The 16,884-nt window shown below is 45.3% G+C and overlaps 1 protein-coding gene across 1 annotated transcript in view; it reads right to left on the reverse strand.

The window, feature by feature from the left end:
- Positions 1-7,701: 7,701 nt before the first annotated feature.
- The window catches only part of LOC109886443 (calcium-independent phospholipase A2-gamma-like), a 41,075-nt gene continuing 31,892 nt past the window's right edge, over positions 7,702-16,884 (reverse strand). Inside the window, exons 8-9 of the mRNA XM_031815620.1 lie at positions 11,606-11,801; positions 7,702-9,997 (exon numbers count right to left, since the gene is read on the reverse strand). Of these exons, the coding sequence (XP_031671480.1) occupies positions 9,723-9,997; positions 11,606-11,801 (471 nt within the window). The 3' untranslated portion in view covers positions 7,702-9,722. The remainder of the gene's footprint in view (positions 9,998-11,605; positions 11,802-16,884) is intronic.

The following is a 16,884-nucleotide window of genomic DNA, read 5'->3' on the forward strand; positions in this document are numbered from 1 at the left end:
TGACCATGTTTGGTCACAGACAGTCTGCAGGGTATGACCATGTTTGGTCTGTTGGTTATGTACATTTATTATGACGTCTCTAGAGCAGCGTTTCTAGAGTGGGTCGCGTACCTGTTAATGGTGGGTCGCGACGTTATTAAAGTGACTATGCATAGATAATAAACAGAGTAGCAGCAGCGTAAAAGAGGGGTCTGGGTAGCCCTTTGATTAGCTGTTCAGGAGTCTTAAGGTTTGGGGATAGAAGCTGTTAAGAAGCCTTTTGGACCTCGACTTGGTACTCCGGTACCGCTTGCCGTGGGGTAGCAGAGAGAACAGTCTATGACTAGGGTGACTGGAGTCTTTTGACAATTTTTTGCGCCTTCCTCTGACACCACCTTGTATAGAGGTCCTGGATGGCAGGAAGCCTGGCCCCATTGATGTACTGGGCTGTACGCACTACCCTCTGTAGTGCCTTGCGGTCGGAGGCCGAGCAGTTGTCATACCAGGCAGTGATGCAACCAGTGCTCTCGATGTTGCAGCTGTAGAACCTTTTGAGGATCTGAGGACCCATGCCAAATCCTTTCAGCCCCCTGAGGGGGAATAGGTTTTGTCGTGCCCTCTTCATGACTGTCTTGGTGTGTTTGGACCATTCTAGTTTTCTGGTGATGTGGACACCAAGGAACATGAAGCTCTCAGCCTGCTCCACTACAGCCCCGTCAATGAGAACGGGGGCGTGCCCGGTACTCCTTTCCCTGTAGGATCAGCGTGGCGGATGTGTTGTTACCTACCCTTACCACCTGGGGGCGCCCCGTCAGGAAGTCCAGGATCCAGTGATATAGTGGTCCAGGGACTGGGGGGGGTGTGAGTCAGCTGGGAGTCGGAGCTTAGTGAGATAGTGGTCCAGGGGGGGGGAGTCAGCTGGGAGTCGAAGCTTAGTGATATAGTGGTCCAGGGATAAGGGGGGGGGGGGGGGTCAGCTGGGAGTCGAAGCTTAGTGATATAGTGATATAGTGGTCCAGGGATGGGGGGGGGGGGGAGTCAGCTGGGTGGCGAAGGCCTTGACCTGGTGCTTTAGTATATTCCAGGAAGTGAACTGTAAATGGTGAACGTGTGTGTGTCACTCAGAGAGCGTGTGTTATGGCCAGGCACTGCTCCGTCGCCGAGGGCAACGGCCATGTGAGAGAACTTCAGTCACTCCTTCACAATGTGGTGGCATGACAACCCTGACAGATGTTTTACAGTGTGGCATTGCAGCCAGAGACACAGAGTGTGGCATTGCAGCCAGAGACACAGAGTGTGGCATTGCAGCCAGAGACACAGAGTGGTGTATTTTTGACATGTCTATTTTCATACAAACTCTCTGTGTGTGTGTATGTGTGTGTGTGTGTGTGTGTGTGTGAGAACATGAAGTCAATCTTCATTCTGCTTCATTTCATTATTATCTATCACATGGGCTCCTCTTCTTGCCTCTTCTGGAGCCCTCCGGCAAATATTATCTCCTGATGCAGGAAACTGTGACAATCTGTGGGAACATATCCATTCTCATCCTCATCCAGTGAGGCGAGTTTCTAAATGGTTTCCTTGCTCATCCCTTATAGGACATATTTGCTGATTCAATTGCATCCATTGAAGCAACATCTAATGAAGCATTTGCTAATCATATGGTTAGTCAACACAGACGTGATGCACTGCGTTCTGTTCCTGGATCATTTAGTTGCCTGATGTTTCTTGTAATGTTAGTAAGTGGTTGTTTCTGTTATGCAACGTTGTTTACATTGACAGCAGTAACATTGGTTGGTCACAGCATGGACAATATGACACTGGTGGACGACTGATACAGCTTTGATACTGGTACAGATACTGGTACTGGTACTGATCTGGTACTGATCTGATACTGATACTGCTCTGGTACTGATACTGATACTGATACAGCTTTGACACTGGTACTGGTACTGATCTGATACTGGTACTGCTCTGGTACAGGTACTGATCTGGTACTGGTACTGCTCTGATACTGCTCTGATACTGATCTGATACTGATACTGATACTGCTCTGATACTGGTACAGATACTGGTACTGATCTGGTACTGATCTGATACTGCTCTGGTACTGATCTGATACTGATCTGATACTGCTCTGGTACTGATACCGGTACTGATCTGGTACTGATCTGATACTGATCTGGTACTGATACTGGTACTGATACTGATCTGATACTGCTCTGATACTGCTCGGATATTGATACTGCTCTGATACTGATACTGCTCTGATATTGATACTGCTCTGATACTGATACTGATACTACTCTGATATTGATACTGCTCTGCTACTGATACTGCTCTGATACTGATACCGCTCTACTACTGATCTGATACTGCTCTAATACTGATACTGCTCTGCTACTGATCTGCTACTTCTCTGATATTGATACTGCTCTGATACTGATATTGATACTGATACTGCTCTAATACTGATACTGCTCTGCTACTTCTCTGATATTGATACTGCTCTGGTACTGATACTGCTCTGATATTGATACTGATACTGATACTGCTCTGATACTGATACTACTCTGATATTGATACTGCTCTGCTACTGATACTGCTCTGATACTGATACTGCTCTACTACTGCTCTGATACTGATACTGCTCTGATATTGATACTGCTCTAATACTGATACTGCTCTGCTACTGATCTGCTACTTCTCTGATATTGATACTGCTCTGATACTGATACTGCTCTGGTACTGATAATGCTCTGGTACTGATACTGCTCTGGTACTGATACTGCTCTGATATTGATACTGATACTGCTCTAATACTGATACTGATCTGCTACTTCTCTGATATTGATACTGCTCTGGTACTGATACTGCTCTGGTACTGATACTGCTCTGGTACTGATACTGCTCTGATACTGATACTGCTCTGATACTGATACTGCTCTGGTACTGATACTGATCTGATACTGATATTGATACTGATATTGATACTGCTCTGGTACTGATACTGCTCTGGTACTGATACTGCTCTGATATTGATACTGCTCTGGTACTGATACTGCTCTGGTACTGATACTGCTCTGGTACTGATACTGCTCTGGTACTGATACTGCTCTGATACTGATACTGCTCTGATACTGCTCTGATACTGCTCTGATACTGATACTGCTCTGCTACTGCTCTGCTACTGCTCTGATACTGCTCTGGTACTGATACTGCTCTGGTACTGATACTGCTCTGATATTGATACTGCTCTGGTACTGCTACTGCTCTGATATTGATACTGCTTTGATACTGATACTGCTCTGATACTGCTCTGATACTGCTCTGATACTGCTACTGCTCTGATACTGCTCTGCTACTGCTCTGCTACTGATACTGCTCTGATACTGATACTGCTCTGATACTGATACTGCTCTGATACTGATACTGATACTGCTCTGATACTGCTCTGATACTGCTCTGATATTGCTCTGATACTGATACTGCTCTGATACTGATACTGATACTGCTCTGATACTGCTACTGCTCTGATACTGCTCTGCTACTGCTCTGCTACTGCTCTGATACTGCTACTGCTCTGATACTGCTCTGATACTGCTCTGCTACTGCTCTGCTACTGCTACTGCTCTGCTACTGCTCTGATACTGCTACTGCTCTGCTACTGCTCTGCTACTGCTCTGATACTGATACTGCTCTGATACTGCTCTGCTACTGCTCTGATACTGCTACTGCTCTGATACTGCTCTGATACTGCTACTGCTCTGCTACTGCTCTGCTACTGCTCTGCTACTGCTACTGCTCTGCTACTGCTCTGCTACTGCTCTGCTACTGCTCTGCTACTGCTCTGCTACTGCTACTGCTCTGCTACTGCTCTGCTACTGCTCTGCTACTGCTCTGCTCCGGTCTTATCTCACAACCCAAAAGATAAAGAAAACCCAAAACAAGGAGAGACCAGGAGAGTGAAATCCCAGGAATGTTTCAGTGAGCTGAGGGTATCCTGTGGCCTAATAGCCCCAGTCTTAAGACTGGAAGGAAGTGTGGCATTCTCTCTGTCCTGCTCTCTACAGAGGAATATCATTGATTTCAACGAGAGAACCAATTAGACTCATATTGATGACTAAACCAAAAGGTCATGAATACCAGTTGGAATCCAATTCTAGCCTCCCTCCATTCAATTTAAGCTGCAAACGTGTATCATTTGCCCAATTCAGATGCATTGGTAAGAATAGAAGGCTATGCCTGTGTGGTGTCTCACTGACCATCTTAAGAAGAATGCATGAACTTTACTAACTGTAAGTGACCTGGAGCGTCGGCTAAATGACTACAACGGTCATGTAGATCAAAAGGCACACAATAAACTGCACAACACTGAGCAGATTGCATAACACATTTAGTTCTGATCAGGAGAATGTGGAGAACATGAGGATGCACACCAGCAGTACATTGTGGAGGAGAGATGGTTGCTAGGGAACACCATTAGGAGACAACACACGCAGTATTCCTCACAGCTGATGAGTCCATTAATTAGGATCCTGGCGGTGTAGCGGTACCGTCTGGACCAGAATCATTAGTTACATCTCCGACTTGAAAACAACGTGAGAGACATCAGTTAACCTTCACACTTTGACCTTTGCACTGGCCCCCAATTATAGGAAACAACTGTCAGAATGTGGCTAAGGCAGAAACATTCATCTGTATTACCTCATTAGGTCTAGTTCTTATGTGTAACCCTTGACAACACCGTTCATTCATAAGATGTAGGGCATAGTCCTGCCACTAAGTGAGGTGTCGTTCAGACTCAGAGAAGAACATTAGATATGTACATCATGAACTTGAGAATATTGCTGCTGGGCCCTTTATCAGACTCAGAGCTGTTGTTGACATCTGTGTTAGTGTGTGTACTGACGGTATCTGTCTGGTGTGTTGTAGTAGTTTGCTCTCTTCCAGAATTAGACAGACAGGTCTCCCTTCAAAAATACATTTCTAATGGGATCACCCAGTGTAATTACAGAATTGACATTTGTGCAACCCCTACTAAGCCTCTACCCACACCCTAACCCCCCCCGCTCAAACCTCTATCCACACCCTAACCCTCCATCCACACCCTAACCCCCCCCCAAATCTCTATCCTCACCCTAACTCCCCCTCATCGCTCGATCCACACTCTGACCCCCCCCCCCCACCAAACCTCTATCCACACCCTAACACCCCCACCAAACCTCTATCCACACCCTAACACTCCCACCAAACCTCTATCCAACACCAAACCTCTATCCACACCCTAACACCCCCATCAAACCTCTATCCACACCCTAACATCCCCATCAAACCTCTATCCACACCCCAACACCCCTACCAAACCTCTATCCACACCCCAACCAAACCTCTATCAACACCCCAACACCCCCACCAAACCTCTATCCACACCCTAACACCCCCACCAAACCTCTATCCACACCCCAACACCCCTACCAAACCTCTATCCACACCCCAACACCCCTACCAAACCTCTATCCACACCCCAACACCCCTACCAAACCTCTATCCACACCCCAACCAAACCTCTTTCCACACCCTAACACCCCTACCAAACCTCTATCCACACCCCAACACCCCTACCAAACCTCTATCCACACCCCAACCAAACCACACCCTAACACCCCCACCAAACCTCTATCCACACCCTACACCCCCACCAAACCTCTATCCACACCCACCAAACCTCTATCCACACCCTAACACCCCCACCAAACCTCTATCCACACCCTTACACCCCCACCAAACCTCTATCCACACCCCAACACCCCTACCAAACCTCTATCCACACCCTCAAACCTCTATCCACACCCCAACACCGCTGCATTCAGGTTCCCTTCACACGCTCCTGTAGGATTTGTCATGCCATCACACAGACAGACACATATCACTTCACACCAGTGGAGGCTGCTGAGGGGAGGACAGCTCATAATAATGGCCAGAATGGTGTGAAGGGAGTTGATACCATTCAGTTCACTCAATTTTGAGCCGTCCTCCCTCAGCAGCCTCCACTGTTTCACACGCTCCTGTAGGATGTGTAATGCCATCCATTGCATTTCTCCAGAGAGAGAAATAGGGAACATTCCAGAGTGTGACCAGGCCAGGTTAAAACTCAGCCCGACAGGATGAATGATCACTGCTCACACAATCACACACACCTAACAGTGGTATGGTTAGAGTGATACCACACAATCACACACCTAACAACAGTGGTATGGTTAGAGTGATACCACACAATCACACACCTAACAACAGTGGTATGGTTACGGTCCACAGTTAGTGTGATACCACACAATCACACACCTAACAACAGTGGTATGGTTAGGGTCCACAGTTAGTGTGATACCACACAATCACACACCTAACAACAGTGGTATGGTTAGGGTCCACAGTTAGTGTGATACCACGCAATCACACACCTAACAACAGTGGTATGGTTAGGGTCCACAGTTAGTGTGATACCACACAATCACACACCTAACAACAGTGGTATGGTTAGATTCCACAGTTAGTGTGATACCACACAATCACACACCTAACAACAGTGGTATGGTTAGGGTCCACAGTTAGTGTGATACCACGCAATCACACACCTAACAACAGTGGTATGGTTAGGGTCCACAGTTAGTGTGATACCACACAATCACACACCTAACAACAGTGGTATGGTTAGGGTCCACAGTTAGTGTGATACCACACAATCACACACCTAACAACAGTGGTATGGTTAGGGTCCACAGTTAGTGTGATACCACACAATCACACACCTAACAACAGTGGTATGGTTAGGGTCCACAGTTAGTGTGATACCACACAATCACACACCTAACAACAGTGGTATGGTTAGGGTCCACAGTTAGTGTGATACCACACAATCACACACCTAACAACAGTGGTATGGTTAGGGTCCACAGTTAGTGTGATACCACGCAATCCACTCACACAGGGTAATGATCTAAATAGGGAACACATGCAATCTCAGTCACTTCCCCTCAACCCAACAAGGGTTTTATAGAACATTTAATCTATCATATGATAAAGGATGAATGATTCACTGCACATGCAAACCAGACACAATCCAAGAATTGAGGATTGGGGGTTGAAATCCGACCTCCAACCACAGGGTCATGTTTGGGTTCAAACGTCACACCAAGCTGGGATCACAACAATCTAAAAGAATCTTCTTCCATCAATGATGCCTGATTCCTCATGTGTTTGTTTCTGGTGACCATTTCAATGGTTCTTCTATGAGGCTATAATGTGTCCTCTGAAGTACTGCTATGCAAATGGCACCCTATTCCCTATATAGTGCACTACTTTTGACCAGAGCCTTATGGAACCAGGTCAAAAGTAGTGCACTAAAATAGGGTATAGGGTGCCATTTGAGAGACAACCATATACCGCTGTGTTACGTGGGTAGGGTTGATTGGGGTGATTCTCATTTGACTGGGAGGAGTGAGTGTCGTCATGGAAGGTCAGTTCTCTGAATGAAACAACGTAACAAATCAATTCTGCAATTGGAAAAAACAATGAATCACAGAGGACACTCCACATTCACTCCACATTCTTCCATGACACCTCTATTATAGACCTGTGTGTGTGTGTGTGTGTGTGTGTGTGTGTGTGTGTGTGTGTGTGTGTGTGTGTGTGTGTGTGTGTGTGTGGTTTAAGGTTGTCGTAGACTATCACTTCAGCTTTAATAGACATCAGTACAGATCAGATGATCATGTATAATAGTGTAGTTATGAGACACAGCTTCAACAGACAGCCGGTTTCAACGACACATGTTCATTCTACACCCTCCACCTACAGAGCCGCTGCAGGAGAAAGGAATTAGGTGGTTCAACTTCATTATAAAGCTAATACCATGAACTCTTCAATTCAATATGATTCAAAACCACATATCAAACCATTTACATTTGATCCCTTACAGAGCTCTTAAGATAAGAACAATGTGACAATTTACAAAGTGCATGATTTCATTCATCTGTGAAAAAAGGCATAACTACATGTTTTATACCATTCTACTTTACATGCCTAGTTCAAGTTTGAAGCATTTAAATGAGGTGACACCAATGTCAGTTACCTACAACATATTTACAGTAATTACATTAGAATGAGTTGCTAATAACAGACCCTGAATCTCTGGCATACCAGTACATGTTAAGTAGGTAGTTGTCAAAAACACCTTCCCTGCAAAACCTGCACTCTTAAATCAAAACAGTAAATGGCTACGCCTGTCTACCATTCACACCATTATGGCTACGCCTGTCTACCATTCACACCATTATGGCTACGCCTGTCTACCATTCACACCATTATGGCTACGCCTGTCTACCATTCACACCATTATGGCTACGCCTGTCTACCATTCACACCATTATGGCTACACCTGTCTACCATTCACACCATTATGGCTACGCCTGTCTACCATTCACACCATTATGGCTACACCTGTCTACCATTCACACCATTATGGCTACGCCTGTCTACCATTCACACCATTATGGCTACGCCTGTCTACCATTCACACCATTATGGCTACACCTGTCTACCATTCACACCATTATGGCTACGCCTGTCTACCATTCACACCATTATGGCTACGCTTGTCTACCATTCACACCATTATGGCTACGCCTGTCTACCATTCACACCATTATGGCTACGCCTGTCTACCATTCACACCATTATGGCTACGCCTGTCTACCATTCACACCATTATGGCTACACCTGTCTACCATTCACACCATTATGGCTACGCCTGTCTACCATTCACACCATTATGGCTACGCCTGTCTACCATTCACACCATTATGGCTACGCCTGTCTAACATTCACACCATTATGGCTGTTTACACAGGCAGCCCAATTCAGGTATTTAGCCCAATTATTGGCAAAATATCAGATTTTTAGGGGGGCAAAATATTAGAATTGGGCTGCCTGTGAACACGGCCTGCCTGTGTAAACACGGCCTGCCTGTGTAAACACGGCCTGCCTGTGTAAACACGGCCTGCCTGTGTAAACACGGCCTGTCTGTGTAAACACGGCCTGTCTGTGTAAACACGGCCTGTCTGTGTAAACACGGCCTGTGTGCTCTCATCACAGTGACACTTTATTTAGGACCAGTCAAAAGGTTGATTCCTTCAGCCCAACCAGCCAAACCCCTTTCAGAAACACTACAACAGATCCTTCTGTACCACCTCTCACAGGTCAAAGGCAACAACATCCTGCCTGAGCAGCAGAAATTCAAATGGACCGCAGTCATATCACATGATCTGCATCAAGAAGATATGGAGTCCAGAGGAGGCTGGTTGGAGGAGCTATAGGAGGACGGGCTCATTGTAATGGCTGGAATGGAATCAATGGAACGGTATCAAACATATGGAAACCACGTTTGACTCAGTTCCATTTATTCCATTCCGACCATTACAATGAGCCTTTCCTCCTATAGATTCTTCCACCAGCCTCCTGATGGAGTCATATCAAAGCACATGATGTTTATTTTCAAGTCTAAATGAGTTTCTCAGCAGCTACTGCCTGCAGTGTCTTTTGAACTTTAACCTCTACAGGTCTCTTCCTACAGTTTGGAGATGAAGGGCCCTCGTACATGTCAGACCTTTACGGCTCCTATATTATCTTCATAATCAGTCTAAATGAGTGTCTCTCAGCCTGTCTGACCTTTCACCTCTAGACGTCCCCTACAGTTTGGAGATGAAGGGCAAGCCCTCGTACATGTCGGCCTTCAGTTTGCACCATTCAGCCAGCCTCTGGATGGCGCTCTTCTCCAGAGCCAGCACAGACGCTGCCTTGTTCAGCTTGGCTTCGTTCCTCTCCAGGTAGCGAGTTCCTTCCTCCTGCAGGAAGGTCAGCCTCTCCGGGCGGCTCTCGTCCAATGGGATGTCCTCGCTCATGTAGGGGTTGAAACGGAAGTAGGTGTTGGGTGGAAGGAGGGCGTCCAGCATGATGTGGACCTCTGACGGAGAGAGAAGAGGTGAGAGAGGTTAGGTCATGTTGCTGGAGTACAGTTAAATCATTCTATATCTTGATAGCTATCATGTTGTTAGTGTAGCTAGTTTAGAGGAAGCAGCTGTCTGGGAGAAGGAGAGAACATGACGTGGACTTCTGATGAGGGACACAAAGTTAGTCCATATGTGACTGGTTTATTATGACTTCCTACTTTATAGAGATCCATCAAGTTGTTCATAGTGCCATCACCCACACACACTGACTAAACATCACTCAGACCATCTACACAGGTAGGAATCAAGTTGTTCATAATGCCATCACCCGCACACACTGACTAAACATCACTCAGACCATCTACACAGGTAGGAATCAAGTTGTTCATAGTGCCATCACCCACACACACTGACTAAACATCACTCAGACCATCTACACAGGTAGGAATCAAGTTGTTCATAATGCCATCACCCGCACACACTGACTAAACATCACTCAGACCATCTACACAGGTAGGAATCAAGTTGTTCATAATGCCATCACCCGCACACACTGACTAAACATCACTCAGACCATCTACACAGGTAGGAATCAAGTTGTTCATAATGCCATCACCCGCACACACTGACTAAACATCACTCAGACTGACCATCTACACAGGTAGGAATCAGAGAGAGGGAGTACTGGGGAGCTGATGGATGAGAGGAATCAGAGAGAGGGAGTACTGGGGAGCTGATGGATGAGAGGAATCAGAGAGAGGGAGTACTGGGGAGCTGATGATTGAGGAATCAGAGAGAGGGAGTACTGGGGAGCTGATGGATGAGAGGAATCAGAGAGAGGTGGAGTACTGGGGAGCTGATGATTGAGGAATCAGAGAGAGGTCAAGCACTGGGGAGCTGATGGATGAGAGGGATCAGAGAGAGGTCAAGCACTGGGGAGCTGATGGATGAGAGGGATCAGAGAGAGGGAGTACTGGGGAGCTGATGAATGAGAGGAATCAGAGAGAGGTCAAGTACTGGGGAGCTGATGGATGAGAGGAATCAGAGAGAGGTCAAGCACTGGGGAGCTGATGGATGAGAGGAATCAGAGAGAGGTCAAGTACTGGGGAGCTGATGGATGAGAGGAATCAGAGAGAGGTCAAGCACTGGGGAGCTGATGGATGAGAGGAATCAGAGAGAGGTCAAGTACTGGGGAGCTGATGGATGAGAGGAATCAGAGAGAGGTCAAGCACTGGGGAGCTGATGGATGAGAGGAATCAGAGAGAGGTCAAGTACTGGGGAGCTGATGAACTTGATGTTCTGAACTGTGTAGGTCAAAAGGAAATCATTGAAGGAGTGACTGAGACAAAACAATGGTCATCCAACTACCTACAGGGACTACATGCAGCGAATGAGTCACTTAATGAGATTCACAGAAAACAATGGTCTTCCAACTACCTACAGGGACTACATGCAGCGTCTGTTTTAGTGAAGCACATGTCTCTGACTGACTGGCTGGCTGACTGGCTGACTGACTGGCTGGCTGACTGGCTGGCTGTCAAAGGACAGATGTGGCACACAAACTACACACACCAACTACACACAGTACACCACACACACTCCATGGTCCCTTGGTGACCCACCCTCTGTGTCGGTGGCACTGCTGATGACGTTGGTGATCTTGGCTTTGAGACTGGTGGAGGTGGTGTTGTTTTTGTTGCCGGTCTCATAGCGACCCGTACCCAGGGAGACAACACACTGCACTGGGGTGTTGGGCCACAGCAGCTTACACTCATGGATGGCCAAGGCTGTGGGGTTGTTGATGAGGAGACCACCATCCTGGAAACACACAGAGACAATCTGACTTTAGGATTTTAGACGGACCGGTATGATGTTATAATGTTTCTATATTTGTGCTTTACTCATCTCATATGTATAGACTGTCTTTTAGTCAACGCCACTCCGACATGGCTCGTCCTAATATTTACATACTGCTTTACTCATCTCATATGTATATACTGTCTTTTAGTCAATGCCACTCCAACATGGCTCGTCCTAATATTTATATACTGCTTTACTCATCTCATATGTATATACTGTATTCTATTCTACTGTATTTTAGTCAACGCCACTCCGACATGGCTCGTCCTAATATTTACATACTGCTTTACTCATCTCATATGTATATACTGTATTCTATTCTACTGTATTTTAGTCAACGCCACTCCGACATGGCTCGTCCTAATATTTACATACTGCTTTACTCATCTCATATGTATATACTGTATTCTATTCTACTGTATTCTAGTCAATGCCACTCTGACATGGCTCGTCCTAATATTTATATAGTCCTTCATTCCATTCTTTGACTTTTAGGTTTGTGTTTATTGTTAGATATTACTGCACTATTGGAGCTAGAAACACAAGCATTTTGCTACACCTGCAATAACATTGCTAATGTGACCAATAGAATTTGATTTGATTTAATGTCTGCTTTCTTATCTTGTATGTATAAGGTACATGACATTAAGCTTGGTAAATGTCTAATAATATCGAGGTAGAACACAGTAAATCACCACCATGTCCTAGTACATAATGTCTGAGGTAGAACACAGTAAATCACCACCATGTCCTAGTACATAATGTCTGAGGTAGAACACAGTAAATCACCACCATGTCCTAGTACATAATGTCTGAGGTAGAACACAGTAAATCACCACCATGTCCTAGTACATAATGTCTGAGGTAGAACACAGTAAATCACCACCATGTCCTAGTACATAATGTCTGAGGTAGAACACAGTAAATCACCACCATGTCCTAGTACATAATGTCTGAGGTAGAACACAGTAAATCATCACCATGTCCTAGTACATAATGTCTGAGGTAGAACACAGTAAATCACCACCATGTCCTAGTACATAATGTCTGAGGTAGAACACAGTAAATCACCATGTCCTAGTACATAATGTCTGAGGTAGAACACTGTAAATCACCATGTCCTAGTACATAATGTCTGAGGTAGAACACAGTAAATCACCACCATGTCCTAGTACATAATGTCTGAGGTAGAACACAGTAAATCACCACCATGTCCTAGTACATAATGTCTGAGGTAGAACACAGTAAATCACCACCATGTCCTAGTACATAATGTCTGAGGTAGAACACAGTAAATCACCACCATGTCCTAGTACATAATGTCTGAGGTAGAACACAGTAAATCATCACCATGTCCTAGTACATAATGTCTGAGGTAGAACACAGTAAATCACCACCATGTCCTAGTACATAATGTCTGAGGTAGAATACAGTAAATCACCAGTAAATCACCACTAAACACCAGGCCCTGATCAATGCTGCTCTGTATCTAAACACCAGGCCTGTTTAATGAAATGCCCCAGGCCCTGATCAATACTGCTCTGTATCTAAACACCAGGCCTGTTTAATGAAATGCCCCAGGCCCTGATCAATGCTGCTCTGTATCTAAACACCAGGCCCTGATCAATGCTGCTCTGTATCTAAACACCAGGCCCTGATCAATGCTGCTCTGTATCTAAACACCAGGCCCTGATCAATGCTGCTCTGTATCTAAACACCAGGCCTGTTTAATGAAATGCCCCAGGCCCTGATCAATACTGCTCTGTATCTAAACACCAGGCCCTGATCAATGCTGCTCTGTATCTAAACACCAGGCCCTGATCAATGCTGCTCTGTATCTAAACACCAGGCCTGTTTAATGAAATGCCCCAGGCCCTGATCAATACTGCTCTGTATCTAAACACCAGGCCCTGATCAATGCTGCTCTGCATCTAAACAGCAGGCCTGTTTAAGCTTCCTGACCTGGGACTACGAGGCTGTTCTACTGGCCCACCAGGCTTGTGGAAACCCATAGATGAATAGACCAGACCAGACCAGAGTCTGCTTGCCTGCAGTGTGTGATAGTGGTCTGAATAACAAGGAGTTAAACGTATGGTAGAAATGTCTTTCTGACCAGGCCAACAAAAGGGAAACCGTGTATTACCCATACAGGGTAGGATAGCTCAATTACCTCAATGTTGTACAATCACCTCAACAGAGTCGGTGCTCCACAGTAGAAAGAGGCTTTGATACGGTGAAATTAATTATTCAAGTCTCATTTCCAGAAGCAGTTGTGAATGTCAGCAGCTGCAGACAGACAATATTAGCCAGACACAGAGGGTAAGTAAGGGCTCTCTCTCTCTCTCATACACACACACACACACTTACTTGAGAGTGTGTGTGTCAGGCTACTCTATGTGCTCCAGACACTAGCTGAGCAGTGACCTCGTCTTGGCAAAGCCAGGTTTAGTCTTTGTAAGTTATGTCTTCCCTCTCCCTCTTAGCTACCCTCTCCAAGTCCACTTACTCTTGGACTTCATCCACCAAGTCTGCGTCCAAACTGGCACCCTATTTCCTATATAGTGCACTACTTCTGAGAGCCCTATGGGCCCTGGTAATAAGTAATGCACTACGTAGGGAATAGGGTGTAGTTTGGAACGCACCCTGGGTGAAGGGTTTTCTAACTGGGCTGTTTGGATAGGATTAAACTGCTAAAACAATGATCTACTCATGGTGAACTGTGGGAGAGAGTGTGGCTCACAATAAGGCCTTGACCCCTGCTGACTGCAGGTCGAAGGTCGTTTCCACTCTGTGGGGGTCAGAGCTACAACAGCTCTCTGGGCTAAGCCTCTCTCTCAACAACCTCACTGGCTTCTCACTACAGAAACACTGAAGAGAAACAAGACAATGAGTCTCCAGTGTTGCCATGGCGTTATGTTCAGCACTGCCTCTTCTAAAAACACTGAAAGAATTGGAATAAGGAAGTGGGCCCTGACTTACATGAAAGTCTCACTATTTGGGCTTTCAAACTAGAGGAAATGTCACAGTCAACAGTGATAGTGAACATATTACAAGACAATTCTCAGTGCTAACTTGTTTTTTTAAATCAGGTGATTATTTTTTGTTCCTCAGGCTCTTGAGACCTGTTAACCAACGTGATTCTCCTGTTGTGCATCATCGTGACTAAGCAGAGATTTCATGGCACCTTAATGCATCTGGACACTTCGCTGCAGGCCTCATGATTAAACACTAAACTAGCCAAATAAAACCTTGCCTGGCTGCAATTAAACTGTGACCAGATCCCTGGTCTTTATGTTATCATGATACAGTATGTCCCTGGTACAGTGTGACCAGATCCCTGGTCTTTATGTTATCATGATACAGTATGTCCCTGGTCTTTATGTTATCATGATGCAGTATGTCCCTGGTACAGTATGACCAGATCCCTGGTCTTTATGTTATCATGATACAGTATGTCCCTGGTACAGTATGACCAGATCCCTGGTCTTTATGTTATCATGATGCAGTATGTCCCTGGTACAGTGTGACCAGATCCCTGGTCTTTATGTTATCATGATACAGTATGTCCCTGGTCTTTATGTTATCATGATACAGTATGTCCCTGGTCTTTATGTTATCATGATACAGTATGTCCCTGGTACAGTGTGACCAGATCCCTGGTCTTTATGTTATCATGATACAGTATGTCCCTGGTACAGTATGACCAGATCCCTGGTCTTTATGTTATCATGATACAGTATGTTCCTGGTACAGTGTGACCAGATCCCTGGTCTTTATGTTATCATGATACAGTATGTCCCTGGTACAGTGTGACCAGATCCCTGGTCTTTATGTTATCATGATACCGTATGTCCCTGGTACAGTATGACCAGATCCCTGGTCTTTATGTTATCATGATACAGTATGTCCCTGGTACAGTATGACCAGATCCCTGGTCTTTATGTTATCATGATACAGTATGTCCCTGGTACAGTATGACCAGATCCCTGGTCTTTATGTTATCATGATACAGTATGTCCCTGGTACAGTATGACCAGATCCCTGGTCTTTATGTTATCATGATACAGTATGTCCCTGGTACAGTATGACCAGATCCCTGGTCTTTATGTTATCATGATACAGTATGTCCCTGGTACAGTGTGACCAGATCCCTGGTCTTTATGTTATCATGATACAGTATGTCCCTGGTCTTTATGTTATCATGATACAGTATGTCCCTGGTACAGTGTGACCAGATCCCTGGTCTTTATGTTATCATGATGCAGTATGTCCCTGGTACAGTGTGACCAGATCACTGGTCTTTATGTTATCATGATGCAGTATGTCCCTGGTACAGTATGACCAGATCCCTGGTCTTTATGTTATCATGATGCAGTATGTCCCTGGTACAGTATGACCAGATCCCTGGTCTTTATGTTATCATGATACAGTATGTCCCTGGTACAGTGTGACCAGATCCCTGGTCTTTATGTTATCATGATACAGTATGTCCCTGGTACAGTATGACCAGATCCCTGGTCTTTATGTTATCATGATGCAGTATGTCCCTGGTACAGTGTGACCAGATCACTGGTCTTTATGTTATCATGATACAGTATGTCCCTGGTACAGTATGACCAGATCCCTGGTCTTTATGTTATCATGATACAGTATGTCCCTGGTCTTTATGTTATCATGATGCAGTATGTCCCTGGTACAGTATGACCAGATCCCTGGTCTTTATGTTATCATGATGCAGTATGTCCCTGGTACAGTGTGACCAGATCACTGATCTTTATGTTATCATGATACAGTATGTCCCTGGTACAGTATGACCAGATCACTGGTCTTTATGTTATCATGATGCGGTATGTCCCTGGTACAGTGTGACCAGATCCCTGGTCTTTATGTTATCATGATACAGTATGTCCCTGGTACAGTGTGACCAGATCACTGGTCTTTATGTTATCATGATACAGTATGTCCCTGGTACAGTGTGACCAGATCCCTGGTCTTTATGTTATCATGATACAGTATGTCCCTGGTACAGTGTGACCAGATC

Source organism: Oncorhynchus kisutch, unplaced genomic scaffold, assembly GCF_002021735.2.
Source record: "Oncorhynchus kisutch isolate 150728-3 unplaced genomic scaffold, Okis_V2 Okis09a-Okis19a_hom, whole genome shotgun sequence".
Lineage (NCBI taxonomy): Eukaryota > Metazoa > Chordata > Actinopteri > Salmoniformes > Salmonidae > Oncorhynchus > Oncorhynchus kisutch.